The 22,074-nt window shown below is 49.9% G+C and overlaps 1 protein-coding gene across 2 annotated transcripts in view; it reads right to left on the bottom strand.

Moving 5' to 3' along the window:
• ADCY5 (adenylate cyclase 5) overlaps positions 1 to 22,074 on the bottom strand; it is a 167,332-nt gene that overhangs the window by 116,321 nt on the left and 28,937 nt on the right. Inside the window, exon 1 of one of the 2 annotated variants that reach the window (XM_011950793.1) lies at positions 18,898 to 19,056. The exons of the other annotated variant lie outside the window; for it this stretch is intronic. Coding sequence (XP_011806183.1) covers positions 18,898 to 18,981 — 84 coding nt within the window. The 5' untranslated portion in view covers positions 18,982 to 19,056. Of the gene's footprint in view, positions 1 to 18,897; positions 19,057 to 22,074 lie in introns of those variants that run through there. 2 annotated transcript variants of the gene reach the window in all.

The following is a 22,074-nucleotide window of genomic DNA, read 5'->3' as shown; positions in this document are numbered from 1 at the left end:
GAAGGAAGGAAGGAAGGAAGGAAGGAAGGAAGGAAGGAAGGAAGGAAGGAAGGAAGGAAGGAAGGGAGGAAGGAAGGGAGGAAGGAGAGAGATTTTTAAAAACCCCATATCCATACCACAGTGGATCAGGGGCCCTGCTTTCTCTAGCACACAGGGGCATGCATGCCTGCGGGCACTTCACACACATGCCTCACCCTTCCCATGACTTTGGGGAAACTTCTGTACAATGTGAGCTCCCGGAATTGGGAAAGGAAGAAAGGTCCCGCCGAGAAGGAATTCCCCTTGCCCAATAAGGATTTATGCTATTATTTTTCCTTCCACAAACCCTCAATAAACAGAAGAGCTAAATTTGTCTCTGTCCTGACATTCCTAAGAATGGGTGGAACTAGGTGGAAGGGAAGGAGCCCTGCCAGCACTTGCCTCTGTGCCTCATCTAGCTGACTTTTTCCTTACTGCTTGATGCAGCATAGCAGAGAGGGAGGCACAGAAATATCCAGAATCACTTGCCCCTCTTCTGCCCCACTTCAAGCAGGAGTCTTGCCTGTGCTCAAAGACTGCCAAGGAAAGGAATGGACTCATCCATGCCAGCCCTTAATCACCATGGCTGGCCAGGTGCAGTAGCTCATGCCTGTGATCCCAACACTTTGGGAGGCCGAGGCAGAAGGATCACTTGAGCTCTGGACTTTTAGACCAGCCTTGGCAAAAAAATCAAGACTCTGTCTCTACAAAAAGTTTTAAAATTAGCCAGGCACGGTGGTGTATACCTGTAGTCCTAGCTACTCGGGAGGCTGAGGCAAGAGGATGGCTTGAGCCCAGGAGTTCAGGGTTACAGTGAGCTGTGATCACACCACTGCGCTCCAGCCTGGGTGACAGAGAGAGACTCTGTCTCAAAATTTAAAAAGTTCATGTCTGGAAGTTCTTCCTGGTGTCTGGTTTAAATGTCTTCTTCTGTTCTGCAGGGAGGATCTTCTTTGCCCTTCTCAACTATTTCTTCCTTTGATCTAAAGTCAAATGGACTTTTTCAAGCCAGAGCACAGGAGGTTGAGGAAGGGGACTGAGGAAAAGGGGGCTTTTGTAACTATCCCTGGCTCAAACCCTGGCAGGCCAGATGACAAACTAAGAGGGTGAAAACAGACAGAGAAGGGGACTGTGTGGGTATAGACACAGCACAGAGGCTGCTACTAGGAGAGTAGAGAAGAGAGGACCAAGAGAACAGCAAGAAGGCAAATTTAAGGGTTAACCCTCCTGTCGAAAAGTCTATCTGACTGCCAGGCACTGACAAAGTTGCTCACGGGTGTCTTGGGGTTCAGGCACCTCTTTGTCTGGGGAACTCTACTGCCTCAGCCCTGCAGCACCAAAGCAACCATCTGCTGCCCTCCTGTACACAGCACTGGCTACCTGTGCCCACTGCCATAGCAACCAACTCTCCCAGTACCTGGAGGTCGGGTCTCACCAGCAATGAGTGCCCCACATAATTTCTAACAAAGTCCCTTCCCCTCCAAAACCAAGTGCTCCCCCGCCCCTCTACTGGGACCCGCACACTTTGGCTGCAGAGTGATGGAGGGACCCGAGGGTGCCCCAACTCGAACTGGTCACACGTGGCCATCACATGGTCTAGGGGGTCTGCCCTGGGGTCTCCTGGACTGAGACAACACAAGATCCCGAACGGGGCTTGGTTCTCTGCAGTTTTGCAAGGACAGATCTGAATAATATCTGACCATTCATGATCACTGCACCCCAGCCCTTTGTCGCCTCCAAACCACGCAGCACGCAGGGCCACTACCACAGGGATAATCTTCAAATACCATTTTCATCCAATCACTCTTCAGCTCAAGTGCCTAAAATAGCAGCCCCAGCTTATCAGATCAAATCTAAATGTTTATAATATTTCCACCCCTACACACACTCCAACCTCTACCCTAGGTCCTCACCATTCAAGTCACGTACATCTCCTTTCTGTCCCAATTTTCTTGTCCCTGCCATGTTTTCTTTGCCCATGCCATTAACCCCCTCCTGTGATGTCCTTGTCTTCTGGGTCATATCCACCTCCTTTAGCAAGCCATGCTGCAGTCTGTCACTATAACTATTTGTACCTACCACAGTGTTAGGTGCAAATTAGTAAAACTGTAAAGGATCATCTTTCTGCTTGTGGGTTCCAAATTTCACTGCAAGTTCATCAATGGGAGAGCTTTCTCCTTCATTAAAGCCTCAAGATTCCCCTGTTGGACTGGGAGCTCCCACAGGGCCGGCCATCCAGCTATCCCCTTAGAATTTCCCAGGGGCAGGACTGGGGGAGCTCTCTCCATATCCTCCCCACGCTTCAGCCCTGCACTGGCTTCTCTAAGAGTTCCAAGGCAAGCTGGAGGGCCAAAGTCTACAGCGGTGCTGCCCAGTGGAACTCTCTGTAATGCTGGAATGTTCCATAGATATCAGATTGCAAAGACTTGATGTGAACAAAAGACATAAAGTCACCCACAGGTATTTTTTATATTAGTTACCTGTTAAAATGATAATATTTGGATATGCTGGGTTAAATAAAGTGTATGCCTAAAACTCAGTTTACCTGTTTCTTTTCACTTTTAAAAAAATACAGCTATAGAAAAACATTAAATTACACATACAGTTCACATTATGTTTCTATTGGACCATGGTCGTCTATTTTATGTTAAAATGGTCTCTACTCCCCGAAGGGTGTAATGAGTGTCCCATCTGAATTGTCCCTAGGTCTTACTTTTTTCCCTCTCCATATTGCTTTGCTTTCTAAAGTTTATTTATTTTTTTTACTGTGGTAAAGAACACATAACATAAAATCTACCCTCTTAACACATTTTGAAGTGAATAGTACAGTATTGCTAACTATATATATATTATTATTATTGTACAGCATCACTTTTTTTTTTTTTTTTTTTGAGACAGAGTCTTGCTGTCGCCCAGGCTAGAGTACAGTGGCACAATCTTGGCTCACTGCAAGCTCCGCCTCCCGGGTTCACGCCATTCTCCTGCCTCAGCCTCCCGAGTAGCTGGGACTATAGGCACCTGCCACCACGCCTGGCTAATTTTTTGGATTTTTAGTAGAGATGCGGTTTCACCGTGTTAGCCAGGATGATCTCGATCTCCTGACCTCGTGATCTGCCCGCCTCGGCCTCCCAAAGTGCTGGGATTATAGGCTTGAGTCACCACACCCGGCCACAGCATCACTTTTCTCAGTTTAGTTTTCTTTAACCTTGATGTCTGCTTCTTTGATAGATACCTCCAATTCTCTCTGGAACAAACTGGTATTACAAGTTAGTTAATTGACTTAGACCTTTAGTACCCTAATGCTGAACCTTTCATCCCAGGAATGCTTCAGGAATAACCATAATCATAACAGCACACTTCATTTGTACTGCTTACTGTATGGGTGTGCTTTTTGCATGAGTCAGTCCATATAACGACCCTGTGGAACATACAAGTCGGGTATTAATATCCCCAAGTTAACAGGTAAGGAAACAGAAGGCTAGGGGTTAAGGGCTGTGTACAAAGGCAGTTGCACAACTAAAGCCCTACCCCAGACCCCTGGCCACTTTCCATTCCACATATGCAGTAAGCGCAAGGAACATGGGTTCAGATGCGGCAGTTACATGTTCTCTTTGACCCATCAAGAATTGTCTCTGCAATAGGAGGGACTGGGACACCGCTGATAAAAAGGGAAGTGTTACTAAGATAGGAGTAGGTAGTGAGGAGAGTAAAGAGGTCTAAAACAGAACCTGTGGGTCTGGGGTCCAGAATCACCTCTGCTCCCAAGTAACTGCATGCCCTGGGATCACTGCTTTTACATCCTGGGCTTTGTTTGGTTTCCTCATCTGTGACAGAAGCAGCCGGATGCTTCAAGACGCAGCTAGACCAGCACCGCTTGCCCTTCTAGTGGGAATGCAAACCAGCTCAATCCTTTTGTACAGCAATTTGGCAATATGTGTCAAGAGCCTCAGAAACTCTTTGACCCAGTAATTCCGCTTCTGAGAATCCTAAGAAATAATCCTTAAAAAGGAAAAAGCCTTATGTGCAAAGACCTTCATCTCAGCACTATTTATAACACTGACAAACTGGAAATGAGCTAAAGTCTAATAATAGGAGAATGGTTAAACTGTGATATGGTAAATCCATTTAATAAAATACTATGCAGTTATTTAAAATAATGCAGCATCTGTAGAAAACATGCATTTGGCCATATGAAAAGAGGAAGGATATTTAAAAGCTGATACGGGCCAGGCACAGTGGCTCACGCGTATAATCCCAGCACTTTGGGAGGCCAAGGCGGGCAGATCACGAGGTCAAGAGTTCGAGACCAGCCTGACCAACATGGTGAAACCCTGTCTCTACTAAAACTACAAAATTAGCCGGGTGTGGTGGCGCACGCCTGTAATCCCAGCTACTCAGGAGGGTAAGACAGAAGAATCGCTTGAAACAGGAGGCGGAGGTTGCAAAGAACCGAGATCACGCCACTGCACTCCAGCCTGGGCAACAAGAACAAGACTCCGTCTCAAAAAAACAAAACATAAATAAATAAAAATAAAAAATAAATACATAAAGAGCTGATACAGTATGAAAGCAGTTAAATTTTAAAAAGAAAAAGGAACACTGCACTCCTGTGGGGACACACATGTGTATGTCCACAAAAAGCTGGAAATAATTCACTGTAACGCTAATAGTAGCTAGTTAGAGTGATGGGACTAGAGGTGTTTGTTTTTTCTTCTTCTCTCAGTTTCCAAACATGCATAAATAATTTTGAAAAACTTACATAGCAATGGTCCTGGGTTTGAAGTTCCCCAAGAGCATGCATGCTTCTAACATGTCTGGGTGGGTCAGACAGGTGGTAAATGAGGTTGCATGCTAAGCCCAGGCTCAGCGTTGGGGGCTCAGGGAAATGCCAAGCACCAGAGGGCTGCGGAACCAGGGACCAGCAGAGCCCCATCCAGATGCGGAATGGCCATTCGTACTACCACATCCCTCTACTTTAAAAAATGAGAGGGAAGGGCCATTTCTGTGGTTATTGGCACTCAGGATGAAAAACAAGCATCTGTCTGACCATCCTTGGAGCCCACATAGTGGCTACAGTCAGGTAGGGGAGCTGGGCAGGGAAGAGAGAGACATCACCCTCAATGGCTATTAACAGCTTTGCCCAGGGGCACTTATATAAGATTTTGTTGGAACAAGTGGTGGAAAGGTCAAGGCAGCTTTTCTTGGGGGGTAGGGAAGAGAAGCTGGGATCCCTCCTGGGTCCTAATCTCCCTCCCTGGTCAGCATTCTTCATAACAGGAACTTTTCCCCAAACTTCCCAGTCCCTTTCGGCTGTTCTCTGAGACCTCTACTCAGAGGTAGTGAGGAGAGGTAGGGTGGCAGGTAACCGTTACCGAACCCACCTAAAAACCTGGCCTATCCCAGAAAGGGTCTTAGAAATATACCGAGAGACTCAGATGTCCCCCTAGATGACTCCATGGTGCCTGTCCCCACAGAATCCACAGGCAAAGACCGGGTGCCCAGGTCATACCTCAGATACGACCTGGACAAGCTGGAGCAGATCCACAGGGGACAGTCACATGGACAAGGGCTATGAAGAGAAGCTTATCCACCAGTTCCTCCAAGACCAGTGCTGGGCACCCCTGAGAGCTTAAAGGTGGTGTGATTAGGACACAAAAGGGAAACGTGTTCTGAGCTGGATGGGGACCCATGGCCCTCGTCTCTCTATGAGCTGAGATAGGCTGAGAACACAAGAGGCTTAGGGAGGGTTCCAACATGTTAAAGATAAGGCAGAACCACAATCGGTTATCAGGGCACGTGAGAGATGCCTAGACCAAGAGCAGGACCTTTTAAGGTCTATGGCAAGGAGGATAACCCTCGACTCTCCAAACATACTGCCTGGAGCAGGCCCAGAGGTGGAATGCCGGGCTGCAGAGCATGGCTCCAACCCAGAGTTACTATTCTTGGGATCAAATCTGGCTGCCTGACAGCACTGGATTGATGGTGACTGGTGGCCATGTGTTGACAATGCTGGCAGGATGCTGGAAGCCACGGGGGCCCAGGAAGGCATGCATGGGCTTCTTTTGAATCTCTCCATCCAAGGAAGAGCAGCTCATAGGACCAGGTTGGGAAAATGTTTAAAGGAGCCCTAGTTGTGTCTACAATTTCTTCTTTTTCACAGGGAAGATGTATTTATGTTATATTTATTATATAATTAGAGATTGGTGGTTTAAAAAGAAAAAAAGGAAAGCAGTAAAGCATTCCTCAACACTGTGTGATGGCAAGGAAATCAAAAGATGTCTTCACCAGTGTCTCCCCATCTGTCCTCCGCATCATGCAATGTCTTGAGCAGTACTGAGAGCACAGATTGGCCAGGCACGGTGGCTCACGCCTGTAATCCCAGCATTTTGGGAGGCTGTGGCAGGCAGATCCCTTGAGCTCAAGAGTTGGGGATGAGCCTGGGCAATATGGGGAAACCCCATCTCTACAAAAGATACAAAAATTAGCCAAGTGTGGTGGCACACGCCTGTGGTCTCAGCTACCTGGGAAGCCGACGTGGAATTCCTTGAGCCTGGGAAGATGAGACTGCAGCGAGCCATGACTGCACCAACCACTACACGCCAGCCCAGGCTACAGAGCGAGACCCTGTCTCTAAATAAATAAATAAATAAATAAGAGTACAGATTACATATTTAGAGCCAGAAAGCCCTAGGTTAATTCAAGCTGTGGCTCCACCACCTATGCCCTGTGTTGCCTGGACCTGCTTTCCTGACCAGTAAGAGAGGATGGCTACGAGGAAAAACTCAGGCAGCACTGTTGAGCGAGCAAGTGAGGTGCGCAATCAGTTCCTGGGTCCATCCCTCTAGGAATGCCGCTCTCTCCTCCCAACCTACCCCATACCACTGCTGTGAGAATCAATCAGCCACATCACTCAAAAACTCCTGGAGGGTCCCTGCTGTCCATGAAATTAGGAATGAACTCCTGAGCTGGGCTTTCCCAGCCCGCCGGGAGCTGCTCCTCAGACAGCTGCCCTGCATGGACCCCGGGTCCCTCCTTCCTGTATGTCTTTGTCACACTCTTCTATCCCTTTTTCTCTCAATCTGATCCCTGTCTGGAATCCATATCCATCCTCTGGACCTTCTCTGCTCTCTCCAGCCAGAAGGGAATTCTCTCTCTCTCTGTAGCCTTCCTTACATGCTATTCTGACTACAGCCAGCTACACACAGGTGTTCATCTTCCTGACTGTAGCCAACAGTTTGATTTACAAAATGTTAGTTTACAAGAAAGGAGTAAGATCCAGTTCTCTTCCCTTGAAGAACCCGAAATCCAGTGAGGAAGATCAAGATATGCCCACCCAGGAAACATTTAACAAAGCAGAACAGCTGATTACAAGATACCAGCCAAGGCCGCAGAGTCAGCACTGTGTCTGAGTCACGATGTCACATTACCTCGAGGCTCTGGAAGGGGACTTTCAAATGCAGACCAAAAGGCTGGTTGACAAGCACTGACCAAGCACCCCAAGTGCTGAGAACATAAGACTCAAATAAGAGACAGTTCCCTCTTCACTGAGCTTTCCAACAAACACCATCCTTGCCAGACACAGTGTGAACAAGGTAACCCCTCAAGCCACTGGTCAGTTCAGAATACTAAGGAGAAGCCCTCCTGGCAGCATCTTCAGCCCTTACCTTCTCACTGCTTCATCCAGACCTCCCACTCAACCATGGTCAGGGGCCAGGAGGTGGGCAGTCGGCCCATGTCCCCTGCCTGTGTCTGGGGCCCAGCTTCTGCCTTGCCCCATCTCTCCAGCTGTGTTCTGGAGAGAAGAATGCGCACTATGCCCAGAACAAACACTAGCACAGGCCTCCTGAGTGGGAAGGCCGCTGGGGAAAGAAGTGAGAGCCTCCATCTCAGACAAGAGCTCCCAGCTGCAGGGGCTCTGAGTGTGTTGTGGGTCCACTCTGAGTTCAGCACTCGAGAATTTTTGGATTAGGTGGAGCCTGATGGGAAAAATCACAGGATCAGGGCTCACTACCTTGGCCAGCAGGGAAGACAGACTGGAGGAGTCAGGCCAAATGTGGACACATCTGGGCAGCAGACCCCTCCGCCGAAACACACATTTCTGTTTTATTCTATCTTTTCAGACCCCATCTTCAACTGGCTCTGAAAAAGAGACCCTGCCAGCATGGTCTGATCAGTGCGTTTATCTTGGGGTCTCAGCAGCTGACTCTGGGCCTCGGTTTTCTGACAAACCTGCCCCCTTGTGTCACCAGTGCTGCGGGAATGGTAAGAAGATGCCAGAAGGGCAGGGCAGAGAACGAGCCTGCGAGAGCTGCTGGAAGTGCCACCTGTCACCATGCTGCTGCAATGCCTGATGGAGCGGCCCTGAAAACACAGCGGCTCAGCAAAGGCCAGTGAGGTCAAACAGCACAAGCTCCTCAGGCCTGTCCTCCCTCATGCTGTGGCTTTGGTGTTCATGCCAAGGGACTCCGGCCCTCCGCCAGGCTGCAGCAGCCTTGCTCTGCGCACTCCCTTGGTTGCATGGCCAGGCTCTGAGCACCAGTCTAGTGCACAGGATGGAGAAGTAGAGACAAGGCGTCTCAGGCTACAGAGTTTCCATGTCAGAGTTCTTCCCTTGCTTTGAATGCAAATGCTTCCAGACCCAGAATACTGGGACAGAGAGGACTGAACACCAACTTGGTTCTCTCCTTTAGGACCTGAAGGATCTGTGAGGAGGGAGGACAGGAGGGGAGAGGTGCCTCCTGCCAGGCCTGAGCAGGGCCATACCAAATGCAAGGCCCATGGCCTTCCCCACTAGACCATCATGCCTTTTTATTTTATTTTATTTTATTTTTTTTATTTTGAGTCAGAGTCTCGCTTTGTTGTCCAGACTAGGTGCAGTGGCACCATCTTGGCTCACTGCAACCTTCACCTCTCGGGTTCAAGCAATTCTCGCATCTCAGCCTCCCAAGTAGCTGGGACTACAGGCACCTGCCACCAGGCCCGGCTAGTTTTTGTTATCTTTAGTAGAGATGGGGTTTCACCATGTTGGCCAGGCTGGTCTAAAACTACTGGCCTCAAGTGAAACACCTGCCTTGGCCTGGCATGGCATGTGGCCTCTTCTTAGGAGCCATGAGTAACAAACTATCTTTTCCATGGCGGTTGTCTCCTGATCTGTTGGCCACACCGAACCTGAACAATAATAAAACCTGTGGTTTAAAATACCCACATCTAGGGCTCCCCAGGCAGTCACAGAGATTATTGTCTGGTGCCACTGATCAGCAAATTGGCATTTTCATTTCGATTAGAGAGAGTGAAGAGAAGAGGAAAGGGATTTTTCTCTTTCCTCCTTAGATTGGGCTCTAGGGACTCAAGGTTATTCCCTTTCCATTTCTCCCACGGTCACTCAAAATGGCACAAATAATGGCTTAATGAGCACTGGCTCTGTTGTAATGATGGGCGGGACAAGGATGCTTGGCCGACTGGGGTTGAGCAAGTCTGTGCTCCCATGACTCCACCCAGTTGGACTCCTAATAAGGCCCTCTCAACAGTTCCTGGGTCCTCTCCACTTGAGCTGACTCTCCTCCAGAACACGCCACTGCCATCCTTGGCCAGCCTGCCACTAGCACACCCACCAAGCCGCCGCCACTGCTCCTGCTCCTATGGGAACCCAGGACCTTTTCCATCTGGGCACTAGGCCACTCCTTGGTTTTGGACCAAATGCCTCGCCTTGAAGCCATCCACACCCAGACCTGCAGACATCTTTGGAGTCCAGCGATCACATTTCCCTGAACTGGCTGCTCCTCTGTTCTAGGAATGTGACAGCCCCTCAGCTGCCCCTCCTGGCCAAGCTTTATCCTCCTACTCTGACCTCTGGATCCCTCAAGGCCACACACCCAGCCCCAGCTCTAACCATCAACTCTCCCTTCTCCAGACACCCTACTGCTCTCAGCCTCCCTACAGACCATGCCATCGCCATCAGTGCACACTCCTCTCCTGAGATGCCCTCTCTTCTTAAACATGCATCACACGTCAGCAACCAACAGTAGCACTTAGATTTCTCTGGTCCCCAAAAAGAATGGGATCAGATAAACAAAATGTGCTCTAGCTATAAAATGGAATATTATTCATCCATAAAACATGAATAAAGCACTGATTCATACTACAATGTGGATGAACCTGAAAAATATTTTGCAAATGCCAGGTATAGTGGCTCATCCCTATAATCTCAGCACTTTGGGAGGCCAAAGCAGGAGGTATCACTTGAGCTCAGGAGGTTGGGACCAGCCTGGGCAACATAGTGAGACCCTATCTCTACTCAAAATCAAAAAAAAATTAGCTGGGCATAGTAGTACGCACCTGCAGTCTCAGCTCCTAGGGAGTCTGAGGTTGGAAGATTGCTTAAGCCAGGGAGATAAAGGCTGCTGTGAGCTATTATATGATTATGCCACTGCACTCCAGCCTGGGCAACAGAGTGGGACCCTGTCTCAAAAAAAAAAAAAAGTTGCAAAGTGAAAGCAGTCAGACACAAAACGATACATACTGTATGATTCCACTTACAGGACATATCCAGAATAGGTAAATCCATACAGACATAAAGCAGACTAGTAGTTGCCAGGGACTGAGGGGAGGAGGAAATTGGGAGTGACTACTAATGGGTATTGGGTTTTCTTTGGGGCTGACAAAAATGTTTGGGATAGACAGAGGTGGAAAACTGAATTTCAATTTTTTAAAGTGTGGTTTTAGAAAACGCCTCAATTACGTACAGTGGCCACATAAACAGAAATATCAGAGGTGGGCTCAGAGAATACAAAAATCTCTGGACCTACAGTGAAAAATCTAGACACCAGTTCCATGTTTGATGCTTGGGACACATTAAGTAAATCATGGAACATCACTTCCAAGGGATGCTGTACTGCGTGAACATGGTCGTAACACATATTTTCAGCGTCGTTATGAGAATTGAGTGAGATAATGTAGGAACGGCACACAAATGACATTCATTTGTACACTCAGCAAGAAAATTAGTATACAAATGTTACATTTAAAAAAAAAAAGACATTAGATTGGCTAGGCATGGTGGCTCACGCCTGTAATCCAAGCACTCTGGGAGGCCGAGGTGGGCGGATTACGAGGTCAGGAGTTCGAGACCAGCCAGCCTAATATGGTGGAACCCCATCTCTACTAAAAATACAAAAATTAGCCGGGCGTAGCGGCATGCACCTGTAGTCCCAGCTACTCGGGAGGCTGAGGCAGAAGAATCGCTTGAACCCGGGAGGCGCAGGTTGCAGTGAGACAAGATGGCGCCATTGCACTCCAGCCTGAGCAACTGAGCAAGACTCCATCTCAAAAAACAACAACAAAAAAAAGCAGACACAAAGTTCTAGCTATACTCGGCCAGGCGTGGTGGCTCACTCCTGTAATCCCAGCACTTTGGGAGGCCGAGTGGGTGGATCACCTGAGGGTAGGAATTCAAAATCAGTCTGGTCAACATGGTGAAACCCCGTCTCTATTAAAAATGCAAAAATTAGCCAGGCATGGTGGCAGGCAGCTGTAATCCAGCTACTAGGGAGGCTGAGGCAGGAGAATCGTTTGAACCCAGGAGGCAGAGGTTGCAGTGAGCCGAGGTCCTGCCACTGCACTCCAGCCTGGGCGACAGAGTGAGACTGTGACTCAAAAAATAAAATTAAATTAAAATAGTTATACAAACCACATTTACTTATATAAAAGTGAATCTCTGTAGATAAAGTATAGAAAAGATTTAGAGAGTTAAGTTAGTGTTTTAAGCTTATGAAATATTTTCTATAAAATTATCTTATACAGGCAGCCAGGCTCTTGATCTGCCTCTGCCTATAACCAGCCTGTAAAATGTTTAAAATCCCCTCCCCATCTGACCCTGGGTTTTTAGAAAGGTTTAACCCTTATAAGGGTCTGCTTTAACTACATCCACTCAATACCTATTTCCTCTATGTGCTAGGGGCTGTGCTAGGTGCCGGGGGCCCCCAGGGATTGGTAAGATTGAGTCCCAGTACTCTAGGTGCATACAATCGTGGGCCATGAAACCAGGTAGCATGTGGGGATAAAAGGACAGATGGCCCAGCACATGCTAGTTCTCAGGGTGGCCACTGGAGAAGGTATCCTTGGAGTCAGGGTCTAAAGGTGGGATGCGGCTTTCACAGGTGGAAAGGCTGTGTTCCTGCTAACAGTGCTGTCCAAGCAGCACAGAAAGGCAAGGGAAGCACCACCAAAAATTATTTGATTATCTAGAGCAGTGGTTCTCAAAGTGGGATACCCAGAGCAGCAGCAGCTGCAGCATCACCCAGGAAGCAGCTAGACATGCAAAATCCTGGGCTCTATCTCCGACCTTGTGATCAGAAACTCTGGGAGCCCAGCAAGCTCTCCAGGAGGTTAAGATGCCCACTCATGTTGAGATGCCTCTCTTGTACCTCACCTGCTTCCTTAACAGAGGCCGGGCAGAAGGTGGAAACTGCCCCAGAGACATTCCCTCACTCGCCGGCCCCTCCCATCCTCCAAGCCCCAGTTGGATGACCTGAGAAAGTTCTCTGTGGTTAGGAGAGCTAATCTATCACCTAGATATAAATTAACTTGTCCTTCTCTTGTCACCAGCCCACTGACCTGGGAAAGGCAAACACGCAGCTGGCAGGGAAGGAGCAGTAATAAATCTGTATTTTTCTACAGGTCCTCCCACACCCACTTCCCCAGCTGAGACCTGTGTTCCCTGAGGCAGTGTGGCCCCATAGCCCTGAGGTCCCTCTGCTCTCCCACATGAGCAGGTGCTGGATCCGGTCAACCCAGTGAGAGGCCCCCATCTGCCCTCAGGGCCTCCACCAGAGCTAAGAGAATGAGGAAGGGAGGGAAGGATGGGGGCTGGAACACAGCTCATCACTCTTAAGGATGGTAGAGTGACTGGAAGCTTCCTTTGTAGAACTCCTCAGGAAACAGCCCACAAAGACTCCTTCCAGGGCAGCTCTGTCCCTTGTAGAGTTCCCTCCCTCTCCTCTTCTTCCCCTGACCCTTATCCCCCCACTTCCTCCTCCTCCTCCTCAACACAGCAGCCTGGGGCCACCCTGCACCTCCCAGGCATAAGTAGGAATGGCAGAGCCATATCCCAAAGTGAACTGCCTGTTTGGGAAGGGCTAATGTCCTATTATTCCAATGCCCTTGGCCACATCCTGCACTCTGCCTGCCTTTGGAATGACCAGGTGAAAACCAATGTAACATCCACCTTAGAAAGTTGCAGTAAGGATGAAATCTAACAGGACACATAAAGGACATAAAATAAAGGCTCAACAACAGCAGCTCTTAGATTAATCACCATCACATCCATTGTTTGTTTGTTTGTTTGTTTGTTTGTTTGTTTTCGAGGTAGAATCATGCTCACTCTGTCGCCCATTGCATGATTGCAGTGGTGCAATCATAGCTCACTGCAGCCTTTAACTCCTGAGCTCAAGCGATCCTCCCACCTCAGCCTCTTAAGTAGCTAGGACTATAGGCATGCACCACCTTGCCCAGCTAACTTTTTCATTTTTTGTAGAGATGCAGTCTCACTATGTTGCCCAGGCTGGTCTCAATCTCCTGGTCTCAACTGATCCTTCTGCCTGGGCCTCCCAAAGTGCTGGGATTACAGACGTGAGCCACCTCACCCTATCCTTATTCAAACAACTTAAATAGCCATCACCTACTGGATACAGTCTAAATTCCTTAGCACTAGCCATTCCAGCACCCACTCATCTCCAAACCAGCAGCTACACCAAATCACTCAGGTTTGTCAAATATGCCCTCTACTACCAAGCCTAACCTGTTCCCTCCATGAGCTTCCTGTTTCAGTTTGCCAGAAAGCTCTTCCTCCTTGCCCTGTGCCTCCACTAATCTCTTCCATTGCAGTTTCCCTGGGCCTCCTGGAATCAACAGTCAAGGGCGTACTAGTGCCTGCTTCAAGGAGAGCCTACCATCCACCACGGGGGTCCACTCACAGAGGGCTGAGCATGTATAAGAGCAAAACAAATGTCTGGCAAGTGGACTGGATTCCCTTCAGTTCAGAAGAGAAACCAGAGCTTCAAATAAGCAGGAAGCAGACCCCTGCCAGGCCTCACCCATCACTGACCAAGGAGTCGGATCACCAGGCTAGGGGCCTGTCCTCGACGCCTAGGGGAGGTGACACTCATAGTGCCCAGCCTGAGACAGAAACTCCTGAGACAACAGATGCTGACTCAGCCTGAGGGGACAAAGGACAAAGGCCTAAGCCTGGCCCAGGATCCCAGTGCGTACCTTTCTCCTTCCCCTGCCTGTTACCCCCAGCCAGCAACATGTTTTAAGTCCAAGCTCCCACAGAGTACCAGGCCCAGCACCCCCAGTTCACCCCCAGGACTCATTCCAGAGGGGAAACAGTTGTTCCTGTCCTCACAGCCTGATGACCAGGGTGGCCCTGGGACCAAAGCCTCTGGGCTCACAGCTTAACCTAATGGGACACCTGAGCTGACATGTCAATACAGGTGAGCAGGCCCATGTGGGGCTCTCCACTGTTGACAGCACAACAGAGTCCCAGGTGGATGCACTGCAGCCCTGTCACTCATCCCCCACCCCCACACAGCCCAGTGTCCATCCCCGCAGCCTGTGGGCCCAGGTACCAACCCCACCCACACGCAACTCCCTATCTTTGGAACGTGCCCTCTCCCCAGACAGGCATCAGAACTTCCCCACCCTAGGCTCTGCCAGCATCCAGGAGCTCAGGATGCTTGCCCTCTCCTTTCTAGAAGGTGCCAACAAGCCCCCACTCATAAAACCTTCCTCCACATAGGGGAGGATGGGAAGAGACAGCAGGAGGGAACCAAGCTAGACCTCGAGGCTTCCTGACCACATGGGGCACGCTGCAGCAGGAAAGAGGACACTTTGCCTCATAGGCCTCTCTGGCCATGGCCTGGGGGCCCTTATTTGAGGCTCTGGCCCAGCACCCCCAGTCCTACTGCAGATTCCTGCCACTAGGCTGCCCTTAGAGAAGGTATTCACCTCACCAGGAGACAGGATGTGGTGGGAGAAGTAAGAACAAACAGTAACAGAGAAAGGACCCAATAGGACGTCCCCGTGGGCTCTCCCCCAACTCTGAATAGACGCCAGACAGTGCAACCACTGTGTCCTCCAAAAGCCCAGAAACCTTGTATGCTGGGGTTCCCAAAGGGGCCAGGGCCGCAGGGACGGTTTGGGGGTGAGATTTCAAGCGTATGGAGATAGCAGTTACAGCACTGACAGCCACTGTGTTGTGGTGGCAGAGAGAGCTTGGAGAGGCTAAGAGCAAAAACCTTGGAGGAAGATGTGCTGGGGAGCTGGGAGTTAGGCTTAATGGGGGTCTGGTGCAGAAGGAACCTGAGCCCCCATTGAGGGTCATCTGGTCATGTGGAAGGCTCTGGGATCCAACTCCCCCATCCCTCATTTCCTATCTCTGTTCTTCAGCTTTACCACAAAAAGACATCTGCAGAACTAGAAACATCTGGATCCTTCCTCAGGCTAAAAACAAAACAAACAAACAAACAATGACAAAAAAAAAAAAAAGGGCAGTCATGGTTATGTGCTTCGTTCAATGATTGCCCTAAATAGCCCTGTCCAGGAACGTGCCTGTCAGAACAGCTGGTGACCGCGTCCCTCTCCCGGCACAGACGCCCAGCACAGCCTGATAGGGCAGGCGGCACAGGCCAGCATGTGCTGTCTCCTGGTTAAATCCACATCTCTAAGAAGTCACGGAGCCCCTGGAGACGCCCTCACCGTCCTCAGTAGACACAGGCTTCATGACGCCGGCTCCTCCGGGACGGGACCAGCCTCACTCCCCTGTTCTGTTTTCCCATTTTCATCTTGGAAACTGCCAGTTCGTGGGAGAGGAATCACAGCCCATCTTCCAGCAGATGGGCCAAGCCAAGGACCAGACTGTTTTCTTAAGCAGTGACCTTTCGGAAGGCAGGAGCTGAGCGTGCCTAAAACACGGAACACGGAACATTTCCCTAATCTAAAGCACGCAGGAGCACTTCCTGTCCCTGACCAGAGATGGCTGAGCCATGAGCTCAGGCCCCTGGATGGGCTGGGCCCAAGGAAGGGTGGTTGATTTCTGGGAGGCCTCTGATCTCAGCCTGAGCAGAGAGGGAGATGACCCCTCCCAGACAGAATTTCCACAGTGGAGTCATAGAAAGCCAGGCTTGCAGAGGGTCTCCTCTCAGAAACCTGAAGCCTGTGTTGAGAAGCCAGGTCAGGGGTGGATTCTGTATCCAGAGCTGCATAGGATCCCAGCAAACAAATCCCAGAGCAGTGAGCCTCTCATCAGAGGGAGCAACCGATTAACAGCCTTTGGAAACAGGACAGCAGGCCCATCCAAGCCACTCTGCTTGGCCTGCTGTCAGTCTAACATAAATACCTCAGGTTGCAGCTTGAGGCCCTCTTGGTCTTCCTCAGTGAGGGCAGGGAAAGCAGTTCACCTGCCTTTGCTTTGTTCTACAAGCCTAACCATGTTGGGTGCGAGAGACATGAAACCCAGTGTCTGTCCTTGAAGGAGCAAATGGCAGCAGAGAGCAGGGGAGACAAAGGGGTGCTGCAGAACGGACAGAGTGAGGCCCAGGAGCTGCACCCCAGCCCAGCTGCGAACTGTGTGATCCTGTGTGTTCAGCCTCACTCTTGGATGGGACGATGCAGAAAGAGTTTGGGGAGATGACTGTGAAGCTCCCTGCCAGCCCTGATTCAGATAAAACTCAGAAGGGAGGAGGGAAACAGGGGAAGAAGGTGGTCTGGACAGTATGTCTTGGGCTAAAGGCATATAAACTGCCCGGCATCTGCCTGGGATGGATCAATGAAGAATGACTTTGGGGGACACCAAACTTCAAAGACCTGCCATCACTCCTCAGTCCACCCCAGCCTTCCCTGCTCCCAAGTGGACAATCGCAGCACGGCCCTCCTGCCGGCCCCTCTACACTGATCTCACCTACTAGCTCGTCCCACACCCACGCCCCACCTGCACACTTACTGTGCAACTCTGTGGGACCCTTTATCCTCTCGAAGCCTGTTTTTCTAAACTGTAAAATGGGGATGATAATAGTTCCCACTTCTCTGACACTCCAACGAGCTAACATATGGCAAATGTTCCTCAGAAACCATATGGATGTTCTTTCAGCCAATGATTTCCTGTGTCCAGGACTAAACACCAGGGGATGAGGAGCTCCAACTCAGGGGAGAGAAAGCAGCATTTCTGAGGACCACTTCTCAGCTAGGGCTTGACTTGATGGCTTTTTTTTTTTTTTTTGAGACAAAGTCTGGCTCTGTTGCCCAGGCTGGAGTGCAGTGGCATGATCTTGGTTCACTGTAACCTCTGCCTACTGGGTTCAAGCAATTCTCCTGCCTCAGCCTCCCAAGTAGCTGGGATTACAGGCACGCACCACCATGCCCAGCTAATTTTTGTATTTTTAGTAGAGATGGGGTTTCACCACATTGCCCATGCTGGTCTCGAACACTTGACCTCAAGTGATCCGCTTGCCTCAGCCTGCCAAAGTGTTTGGGACTACAAAGCCACCATGCCTGGCCCTGATGGCTCATCTTTAAAGCAATGCTCCCGAGGGTCTACAGATGAGGGAACTGGGGCTCTGAGGGGCTAAGTAACCTGCCCAAGGTTGCACAGGTAGTCACAGCCAGAAGCAGGATTTGAACATAAGGCGGACTCCAAAGCTTCCACCACTGCGGCCCCTTGGGTCCCTAGAGAGAAGATCCTTGGGGTGAGCTAAAGCAGAGCCCGCGGCCACCCCTTATCACCAGGGAGAGGATCCATGGGTTCTCCCACAGCCCCCACTGGTCCTCGGGTCTGATAGGAACTGTTTATTCTAGACTCATATTTTCTGTAAACACAGCTTAAGTTGCCAAGGGAGGGAGAGAAATGCATTTGTTAGAGAGGAATGGGATGGAATCATAAAACTTCCTTTGGCTCAGCTGGGGACCAGAGGACAGGGTGGAACCCTCCGCCATGCCTGGACAGAGGGTTATCCAGCCTCTCCCCCAGCTCCATGGTATACTAGTACCACCTCCATGCCAGAGCCAGAGCGGACCTGCCAAGTGTCAGTGTGCCTGTGGTCTCAGCCAGTCAGATCACTTCTCACCAGAGCCCTGGGGAGGGCTTCAGGGCACAAAAGAAAATGACCCAGATTCTTTCTGAGCTTGTCCTCCCAGGGGTGATGGCAGCCCCTGGGAGAACTAATGAGCCTCTCTTCAGCGTCTGCGGGACCGTTTAGAAAGTGATTACTTTTCCTGAAACGAGAAAGGAGGTGGCACATCCCACAGCGCCTCTGTGGCCTCTGTGGCCTTGGGGAGGAGCTCCAACCAGAAAGAATGCAGTTTAATTACAAAGCCCGGGCCTCCAGGTCTAATCTGGTGCACCTTCTTACTACATTGTTTTCCTTTTTAGGTTCTCCTCCATTTAACCCGAATACCACGCCCTTTGGGGGTCATTCACAGTGAGGAAACTGAGCGTCTTTAGTGGACCCAGGGTCACAGAGAGGCAAAGATCAAATTCAGGTACAGACGGTTTTCAGAAATACATGCTAGGTGTATAGGGGTAAAGGGACATGATGGCTGGAATTTGCTTTAATATACTTCAGCAAGAAGAAAAAAAGAAAAAAGAGTAAGTGAAATCAATGTGGCAAAATCGTGACAACTGCTGGTTGAATGGTAGGTATATGGTAATTCATTATTTTCTCTACTTTGAATGTTCCATACAAATCCAAGATAAAGGCCCCACCTAGGGTCAGGGGTTACAGCACAGGCCCCAGGTGAGGTGTCCAAGAACAGGGCAGGGCAAAGGAAAAGGAGAATCAGCAGAAAGGGACAGGTGGTGTGGGAGGCCTGGGTGGCCATGACACTGACCTTCCGAGGGGCCCATTCTCCTCTAGGACCTGTCTGAATGGACAGGTCACCTCTGCCGCAACAGCCCTCTTTCTGAGACTTCATTCCTCAGAACTTACTTCCAGATGCTTCCCCAAAAAGGGGCTAAAGGCAATAACCTCCTTCCCTGGGACATTTATAGCCAGAACATTTTGTCCCCTTGTCTTGGGGAAGACATCAGGCTGCTCAACAGTGGAACAGCCTGGACAACCTCCCAAAGGGCCTCCCTGTCCCTGATTTGATTAGAAAGGAGGCAGGAGGCTCTAAGGCACTGAGGGACCTGGAAGAAGTCTCTCATAGAAACTGGTAGAGACCTCAAGATTCTGAGCAAACTCCTACCCGATAGGGCTTTCACGCTGGGGACAAGGCACCCTGAGAGAAGAAAACACCAACCCGTGGCTCTTATTATTCAGAAACTCTCTCTGCCACGAACTGAATTATGGCCCCCAAAATTCCTCTGTTGAAGCCCTGTCCCCCAGTGTGAGTGTATTTGGAGATGGAGCCTTGAGGGAGGTAATTAGGCTTAAATGAGGTCATAAGACTGGGACTCTCATCTCATAGGAAAAAGAGCAGGTTCCAGAGATCTCTCTCTCTCTGTGAGAACACAGAAAAAAGACCCAGCGAAAGGCAGCCATCTGCAACCCAAAGACAGAATCCTCATCCGACCCCAATCCTCTGGCACCTTGATCCTGACATCCAGCCTCCAGAACTGCGAGCAAATACATTTCTGTTGTTTATGCCCCCAAGTCTCTGGTAAATGTTACAGCAGCCTGAGCAGACAAATAGCTCGTTCCCCTGAGAGAGCTGAGAGCCAAAGGTGCATTGCAGTTCCATCTGTCCCCACAGCAGATCTGTCTAGCTCAAGAGCCCCTGACTTCTTGGCATCCCCCAAGGTACCAGGTTCTCCCCTACCCCACCTCCACCATGTGATCCAGGGCAGGAGGCATGAAAAGGCCACAGGTGGCTCTGCTTCTTCAGGAAGTCAGTGAGAGGCTCCCACCCTCTCTCCTCATTCCTCTTCTTGGGCTCCCTAATGGGGCAGTGAGGGAGATAACTGCCCGCTGGCCAGTGAGCCCTCCTCCCCTCACAAATCCTGGACAAACAGGTCCCCAGAGAGAACATTACCTTAAACCCTTGCCACCAGAACTCTGTAACTGAACAGATATTTGCACAGGCTAGTCATTGTCCTTCTCTCATTCAAGGACAAGTCCTCACTAAATGTCCACTTTGCTGAATGCTAGAGATGGATGTGTCGCTCCTGGCATTGAAGTGGCCAGAAATCTACAAATAAAGGAGGTAACATGGAAAAGATAGGGGCCACGGGACAGTATCTCAAGTCAGAAGACAGCAGGTCTAAATCCAATCCATTCAGATGGATCTAAATCAGCCATGGAGTAGCCATGTGACCCTGGGTGGTCACCTCACCTCTCTGGGCCGCCATTTGTTCCTCTGAAAATGAGAGGGCTGGAGATGATGGTTATACTTCTTTCCAGCCCTGACATTCTAGAATTTTATGAAATAGAACTCAGAAAATGATATAAATGAAGGCTTGTAAGGTAAGATGGCCTGGGATGCCTACAATGTGCTGGAGGAAAATGCAGAGTGGGTGGCCTTCCAACAGAGCGAGACTCTAGACCAGCCATGGCTACCAACAATTCTGCAGGCAAGGAGACAGCCATTCACAGGAATCAGAGTGGGCTCACTTCCCTGGTGAAGCCAGCCACTGCACCCGTCGGTAGGTCTAAGTTACAGAGCACTCAGACCTCAGGAGCTGAGGCCCACACTGATCACTGGTTCCTGGAAAGGCCAGTTGCACATGTTCCCAAAAGATCCCACCTCACCACCTGGTCCATGTTCCTACCATCCCTGGCATGAGGGCTAATTTTACATGTGAACTTGACTAGGCTAAGGGATACCCAGATAGTTGTAAAACATTATAACTGCGTGTATCTGCAAGGGTACATCCAGAAGAGATTAGCATTGGAATCAGCAGACTGAGTAAAGAAAATTGCTGCCTTAATATATTTTGTGTTGCTATAACAGAATACCTGAGACTGGGTAATTTAGAAAGAAAAGAGGTATATTTAGCTCATGCTTCTGCAGGCTGAGAAGTTCAAGAAGCATGGCACCAGCATCTGCTCCGCTTCTGCGGAAGGCTTTTCATGCTGTGTCACAACATGGCAAGGATCAAAGGGGAAGCAGATATGTGTGAAGGAACAAAACCTATGGGCGCCCTGGCTTTACAACAACTCACTCTCCCAGGAACGAATCCAGCCTCAGCAGAGTGAGAACTCACTCACTACCAGAAGAACAGCACCAAGTCATTCGTGAGGGATCTGTCCCCAAGACCCACACACCTTCCACTAGGCCCCACCTTCCAACACCACCACATCGGGGATCGAATTTCAACGTGAGTTTCGGTGGAAACAAACTCAAACCACAGCAATCGCCCTCACCAAATTCAGGTGGGCGTTATCAATTGAATCCACCGAAGGCTTGACTACTGAAGGCTTGAATAGAGCAAAAAGGTAGAGGAGGGGAGAACTCGCTCTCTTCTTGAACTGGGACATCCATCTTCCCCTGGCCTTGGACAGCAGGCTCCTGGTTCTCAGGCCTCTGACTTAGGCTGGGACTTACACCATTGTCTCTCCTGGGTTTCAGGCCTTCAGGCTTGGACTGAAACCACATCACTGGCTTTTCTGGTCCTCCAGCTTACAGACAACAGCTCATGGGTCTTCTCAGCCTCTGTAACTGCATAAGCCAATCCCCCATAGTGAATCTTTCTATGTCTATATAAATCCTAAGGGTTCTGTTTCTCTAGGGAACACTGATAGCGCACCCGGTACCCGAGAGAGCGCTGCATCCCCTCCCCTCATCATGATTCCAGGCCCTCCACGCATCTGAGGAGCACACAGTCAGGTGGCACTCAAGGCCCTCCCCTCCACGCGCCCCCACAGGACAGGGAAGTGCTGTCCGCCCACCCACTTCTCTTTGAATGGCAGCAGTATTCCATCACTCTGGCTCATCTTCCACGCCTCCTCTTCCTCGCTTGCCAAATCCTGTCACTTTTCCAACAGAAATGTCTCTCCCTTCACCATTTCCTTCCTACTCCCACCTCAGGCCCCATACCCACGTTGCCAGACTTGCATCAGCCTCCTC

The sequence above is a fragment of the Colobus angolensis genome, unplaced genomic scaffold (genome assembly GCF_000951035.1).
Source record: "Colobus angolensis palliatus isolate OR3802 unplaced genomic scaffold, Cang.pa_1.0 Scaffold31, whole genome shotgun sequence".
In the NCBI taxonomy this organism is placed as follows: domain Eukaryota; kingdom Metazoa; phylum Chordata; class Mammalia; order Primates; family Cercopithecidae; genus Colobus; species Colobus angolensis.
This window is presented reverse-complemented; position numbering and strand designations above follow the sequence as displayed.